This window comes from Eretmochelys imbricata, chromosome 1, assembly GCF_965152235.1.
Source record: "Eretmochelys imbricata isolate rEreImb1 chromosome 1, rEreImb1.hap1, whole genome shotgun sequence".
Taxonomy (NCBI): Eukaryota; Metazoa; Chordata; order Testudines; family Cheloniidae; genus Eretmochelys; species Eretmochelys imbricata.
The window spans coordinates 18,331,714-18,338,458 of record NC_135572.1 but is presented as its reverse complement, the minus strand read 5'-3'; the positions used below and the strand labels follow the sequence as shown (position 1 = coordinate 18,338,458).

At 49.0% G+C, this 6,745-nt stretch overlaps 1 protein-coding gene across 1 annotated transcript; it reads right to left on the bottom strand.

The window, feature by feature from the left end:
- Positions 1 to 1,184: 1,184 nt before the first annotated feature.
- LOC144280222 (rano class II histocompatibility antigen, A beta chain-like) lies at positions 1,185 to 6,525 on the bottom strand. The gene is made up of 5 exons (XM_077842085.1): positions 6,405 to 6,525; positions 5,873 to 6,139; positions 4,836 to 5,117; positions 3,754 to 3,864; positions 1,185 to 1,468 (listed from the first exon to the last, which is right to left on the bottom strand). The coding sequence occupies exons 1-5, from the start codon at positions 6,508 to 6,510 to the stop codon at positions 1,386 to 1,388; spliced, it is 849 nt and encodes a 282-aa protein (XP_077698211.1). The 5' UTR covers positions 6,511 to 6,525; the 3' UTR covers positions 1,185 to 1,385.
- Positions 6,526 to 6,745: the final 220 nt, after the last annotated feature.

Below are 6,745 nucleotides of genomic sequence, written 5' to 3'. Positions count from 1 at the left end.
TAAGGTAACTCCCTTCTCTTCATGTGCCAATATATATTTATGCTTGTTTCTGTAATTTTCACTCCATGCATCTGAAGAAGTGAGTTTTTACCCATAAAAGCGTATGCCCTACTAAATCTGTTAGTCTTTAAGGTGTCATTGGACTCCTCGTAGGTTTAACCTTGGGGGTGCTACTTTTCAAAGCATCATTGGTTTTTATGCTGTGTTGGTTCATTTCTTGGACACTGCCAAGTCACTGAGGCCTGAAATCCAGGTTTTGGTTTATCACTCTGAGTTTGGCACCACTGTCTCTCCTGTTTTTTCCCAATGACCTCTAATAGTTTATTCTCCTGAGGACTGAAATGCTTTGGTCCAACTAAAGTCTTTCGGCTCAACATAGGGGGATGTATACATAATTTATACAGGAGATCATATTGGAAGAGCTAATGGTCCTTTCTGGCATTAAATTCTATGAAATCTATGATGAGTGTCAGGATAAAACCCTAAGGTAAGTACAACAGCAGCTGAGTAGTGCATGAGAACCACACAGTGAACCTAGTTAGAGACAGGAACTGAGACTGAGCAGCCTAGTTTCAGTGTCTGTGCTGACTGAGACCGTTGCCAGGAGTAAAAGCAGCAGCAAGAACAAACCAGCAGTGACAGTGAAAGGCACATTAGAGTGTAAACATTTTCTCCATGTTTATAATCTCATGGGTTGTTAGTTACCCGGGGAAGGCTTTATCTCTTTAATTTGGTGTTCTACACAGGTTTTCATGTTCTGCTCATCAGCTGCGTACAGTACAATCTCCATTAGCCAAAGGGTGGGGTGTCATGATATACAGAATCACAGATCTGCTTCAGAAAGTTACCAAACAGATGAAATTAAAGATCAACACCAGGTTAATTAGTACTTTTAATTAACTGACAGTTATCAAATCCTTTCGGATCCTTAGACAAAATTTCTCTAAGTGCAAAGCATTAGTTAGAAACATTATTATTTATTCTCCTCTTTTCTATCTGGGTATGTGCTGCACTTGGAGTAGCTGGACATCCATCCTCAGCTCCATATGACAGCTGGATCCTGCCCTCCTCTTCTAGTGGAGATTCCCCAAGTCAACAGCTTGCATGAAATCAGGCCCTGGGGGACAATCTCAGATCTACAAGTGCTTTGGTTCTTTAACTGCAGAGCAGTTAAATCTGGGGCAGAGCAGCAGGAAAAACTGGCAGGAGGGGAACCTGCTAGGATTGAGGGAAAGCAATGACTCCCCCCGCCAGCACAGTTTTGACCTGGGCAAGAGCTCACGAGAAACAGCTAGCAAGGGGAAGGGAGAGAGTAATGGCTCATGAGTGAATGCAGAGAGTTAAAGGAAGATTTAGAGATGGCCCTTCACAGAACTTGGAAGGATTTAGTCACAGAGCAGTAAGTTTGTAGAGCTACCCCTGTCACTCCCAGCAGCTCGAGATTCTCCAGTGTCCAAGCACAGGTACCCTGTGGGGAAAGAGAAAAGAGAAATAACCACTGGGGGACAAGTGGAAATTTTCTCTTGCAGGCTCCAGGGCATTCCCCAGTGACTCCATCTGGCAGCCTCAGGGAGGTGAAATACTCTAGCAGGAATCAGGACATTCTGCTGCTCGGGGAGGCTCCTACTTCACCCTCAATGGAGGGAGCAAAATCTGCCTGATTCTCACACCACCTCTAGCCTCTCAATATTGTTCGGCCTGTTCTACACTACAGGGTTAGGTCGATGTAAGCTGCCTTGTGTCGAACTAGCTGTGGAAGCATCTCCACTTAAATTTGGCTCCCGCTGACATAAGGGCCTCTCTACACTGATTTAGAAACACCCAGCTCCCCGAGCAGCATAGTCGCGGTCGATGTCAGTGTAGACAATGTGTTGCCTACATTGACTATAACTGCCTCCAGGAGCTGTCCCACAATCCCCCACACTGACAATACAATCGATACAAGCGCTCCTGGTGAGGACGCACACCACAAACACAAGGAGCCAAGTGTGCACACGCACAAGCGATTTCATAATTGTGGTGGCTGTATGCCAGCGTAAGTTAGATCAACATAATTTTGTAGTGTCGACATGGGTCTGAGTATATAAAGGATCTGGAGATAACAAATAGGGAGATAAGAGGAGACAATAGGGGCCCCAAATAAGGGCAGCTGAAGCGATACCCACTCAACCAACATCCTTTCTGCTCCTCTTTCCATCCCTACAGCACATTCATCCAGGGGGCTCTGATGGGGGAAGAGAGTATTTAATGGGTTGCAGAATGAAGTCTGAAGTTACTTTGAGTTTGGGTAATTTGGAACCTTGAAAAACCGAAAGAAATGTGCTCAGAGCCTTAGGCAGGCTAGAGAGCTGGTTCTGGCAGGGTCAAGTCTCCAGTCCCTGCTCCCCCATTCCTCTTAATTTAAGGAGAAACTGGTGTTTGGGAACTATTTTTCTAAGGCAGTGGTTCTCAGCCTTCTCCACACTGAGACCCTACCCACAGGTCCTGGTCCCATCTAGCCAAGACACCCACCCAGTAAACAATTTGGGATGGGCAGGGAGGTCATAACTGGAGCTGGCTGAAATTCAGGGATTTTGGTATTTACAAAGTTAATTTCATTTTGATCTGGAAGGAAAGCAAATTTACTGGAACTGGAGATCCCTGAAAATTTCATGACAAAACAGCAAAATATGGTATTTCTGAGACAAAATGTGAAATAGCAGCCATGAAACTGACAAGAATGTCAATTTCATTGCTGGTAGCCTCCCTGCCCAGAAACTTGGAGCCTAGCAGTAGCAAGAATCCTGCCTGCAGATGCGGAGAACCAGTTGTCCCCCAGAATCCTGGCTCCAGCTGGGCACTTGCAGGCTGGCTGCTGTGTTGCAGGGAACCTGCCAGTCTCCAGCTGGGTGTCTGGGGGCTCAGAGGCTCCCTGTCAGGGCTGTGGACCCTGGAATCTCGGTAATTTTCCAATTTAAACCTGCCTATGTTTCAACAAAAGTTTCACGGACACTATAATAGGCATGACAAAACATTTTGGTCCTTGGCCAAGGACCCCTGTTCTTAAGAGAAATAGACCAAGAATGAAGAACCTGCTAAGTTTGTTTAAGAAAAGAGGAAGTCATTGGACAGGCTTAGGCTGGAGAAAGCTTGCGAGTGCTTGTGTGAGAGAGATCCTACCATCAGGATTTTAACCGGTCATTCTAGTTCATTTTAAGTGGAAGAACTTAAATTTATGTTAGTGTACTGAGATGAGAGAGAAGTTGGCAAAAGGAACAACCAACCAAAACTTTGCGGTCAAGAGTTCATAGGTTTCTTTTGATTTTAAAGGAGAGGTTTCTTAATTCTTTTGTACATAAATATGAATTTATCCATATCCAGAGTCTACTAACTGTCTGCAATAAAGTGATGTTGCTAGAGTCTGTGGGGAAGAAGTGGAGAATTTGCCATAAGTGAGCACCACCACAGTCCAGAATTCAGATGGTCTGTTTCAGAGCTATACCAGGTCAGAGACTGATCTTTCAAGGCACAAAGGATGGCCCAAATGGTTCCTGGAAAGGTCTCTAGTCACTGAAGGCCCAATCCAATGTCTGTAGAAGTCATTTAAAACTGCCATTGACTTCAATAGGTGTTGGCATAGGTCCTAAGAATCCAAAATGTGCTTGAATTTCAAGCTAACTGACTTGGTAAATCTAAATTATAGTGAAATCCTAAAGACTATCGGGCCATCTTACTGGGGACACATTTCACCTCCTTCGTTCACCCACTACTCACCTTTCTTACTCTTCTGGTAGATGAGGAGTCCCATCACCATGAGGCTCAACCCCAGTACGAAGCCCCCAATTCCAATGAACATCTTGCTCTTGGCAGAGTCAGACTGTGCTACTGTCAAAAGAAGAGCACAGAGGACTAGGGCTCAGCCTGGACTCTGATTTCCCTTACAATATCTTTGTTGTCTTACTGAAGCGCGTGAGGAAGTAGGTATGTGGGGCACTGTGCCCCCTTCTAGATGGTTGTTACCCTGCAGCACCTGTTGCCTCCATTTCCCCCCCACTTCCTTTGGCCTTCTCCAGCTGTAGGAGTGACCTGGCCCTCCAGCCAGCCCACTATACAGAGTCCAGTCCCTTCCGGGGCCTCAGAGTCCATGTTTGTTAGACTTTGGTGAAAGAAACAACCAAACCTTCATCCCAGCTGGGTTCAGCAGGCCACCTCTTCCTCCCAGGCATGCTCTGAGTGCTACAGTCTTTTCCCCATGCCGCACACCAGGTTCCTATGCCTCCAGCAACCCCACTCTCCAGGGGCTGGCACACTCCTCCCCTCACTCAGGGGCAGTGGCATTGGAAATATTTTTATAGTGAGGGTGCTGAAAGCCATTGAACCAAACTGTAACCCTTGTACACAGTGGAAACTACTTCAAGTTAGGCATGCTGCTGCTCCCACAGTGCTCCTGGTTCCAGCACCCCTGCTCAGGGGTTCAGGAAAGCTGCAGCCCAGCAGTGTCCCTGCCTCCAGTCAGGCTTCCAGTTCACCTGCTTTGCTCAGCCTTCTTTCAGGCTGTTCCCTAGAGTGAGCTCAGCCTAGTCTCCCTCAACTGGGCTCACCCAGCTCTTTATGGAGGGGGAGGAAGAGGGGAAGGAGAACCCAGCTGGGCTTTATCTCCAATTAGGCCTGGCCTACCTGAACAGTTACAAGCAGGTGGGTTAATTGGCCTCTCGGGCACATATTAACCCTCTCACAGCACGTATAGGACACACATCCCATCACAGTCTGCTTCACGGCCAGCCTCTGGTCGTCTCCATAGAGCTAGGAGTGACCCCAAGGCATCCTCCGGGGTTGCCCCAATGTCAGTCTCTTACCCCACTGCATGGTGATGGGCGTTTGCAGGCTGATGTGCTCCACTTGGCAGGTGTAGACATCTCCCCACCTGGGTTTCATTTCTAGTGTCACCTGGATCTGGAAAGTCCAGTCTCCGTTGTGTAGCAGCTCCCTGGATACAACTCCAGCTGTCTCCTCTTGCCCATTTTTGAACCACTTGGTCACTATCTCGGAAGGATAAAACCCTGTTGCGGAGCAAACCAGCAAGCTGGGGCGGTGGGAAGACTCTGCTTTCAGGGTGGAAATTTTCACTCTGGGCTTAACTGTGTGTGTGTGTGTGTGAGAGAGAGAGAGAGAGAGAGAGAGAGAGACACCTTGGCAAAGGGGACCCAAAGCACACACCTTCTCCTGTTCTGTCCTATCAGAAATTGCTCCTTGCTGGGACATGGGTGGGAATGGGCCCAGAGCGGGCCAGCTCAAGTCTACACCATCTGGATTTCTCCTTGAAACCCACCTGTCTGCATCTTCTTCAGCAGCCCTGACCCTGAAATGCACAGCCATGACTGTATTCTGCATGACACCCCTTCCAGTCACACTGGTCCCACCCTCATCACTGTCTCCCAGGTGAGGGATCCCTGTGGTACTTCAGTGCCTCCTACAGAGAGCTTTGGTAGGGGATGGGTGGGAGGGTTTCACCCGCTGCCCTTAGTCCCAGTCCCACTGCCTGCAGGGGCTGGCAGGATGGGGAGGACCCTGTGTGGAGCTCTGGGGTCCTGGCCTGTCTGTGGGGCTCACCCAAATTATTTCCTTCAGTATCAGGTTTTGGGAGAATTTCCCTCAAAACTGGAATTTGGGGCCTAATTAAAGCTGAGAGCAATCCTTTGCTATTAAAGATTCTGTCTTCTCCAGTCCCGTCCTCCGACTCCCACTCTGCCCCTTCAAGATCAAACCCAGCCCCACTGATGCTCAATTGCTGCCTGGTAGGGAGTGTGCAGAGGGAGGCAAATATAACACCACCAGATCGGGGGCTGACTCAAAGCTCCAAGTTCCAATTTGGTCTCCTCCCCCTTCAGCTCACCTCGCCTATCCACAGTGATGTTCTTAAATCTCCTACGGTTATAACTGCAGAACTTCTCCACTGATGCCCACAAGTAGCTCAGCCACTCCAGCCTGTTCCAATACTCCGCGATCGGCCGACCCAGCTCCGTGCGGGCCACCGAGAAGCCCAAGTCACTGTCATAGTAACAGATCTCCTGCTGGCCCCAGATCAGTCTTTTCAGATACCTCACCCGCTGTGTGCTGTTGGTGTAGTGACACTCAGACTTCTGCTGCAGCAGGAAATGCTCTGAGAGGAGAGAGGAACAGGTCAGGAACCCACCTTCACCCACCTCTGCTGCAGCCTTTCCCCACCTCCAGTTGCTAGTCCCTTGCAGCCTTTCCCCACCTCCAGTTGCTAGTCCTCCCCTCTCACCTCCAGTTGCTAGTCCCTTGTGTTGATCCTGTAAGAGAATCTCTGAGCCCTGAGCTGGGCAGGGGGAAAGCTTTTGTGTTCCCCATCCCGAGAGCCCAAAAGGGCTTCCCCCCCCCCCAGCACTGGGGTCTCTGCTCACCTGGAGGGTCTGTGCAATGAGTTCTGTGAGTTCTCAGTGCTATCACCACTATTAGAGCCCCAGCCCAGCAGTTCCTGGCGACCCCAGGGATCCCTCCGGGGGCCATTGCTGCTCAAGAGGGGGAAGTTGATGGGGAGATCAAAGCTGAGAACAATAATATTTCACTACAGCTCTCGAAAATGGAAGTTCTCTGCAAAGTCCTGACCACAAAAACTTAGGAAGTTGCCTAATACCTAGGGGATTGGGTGGCCCCCAGCCAATACCACTGCCAGCCTTGGGCCTGGGCCATATCATTGGTCACTAGGCAGCAATGGGGCCAGCTTCTCCTTTGCGGTAGAGTC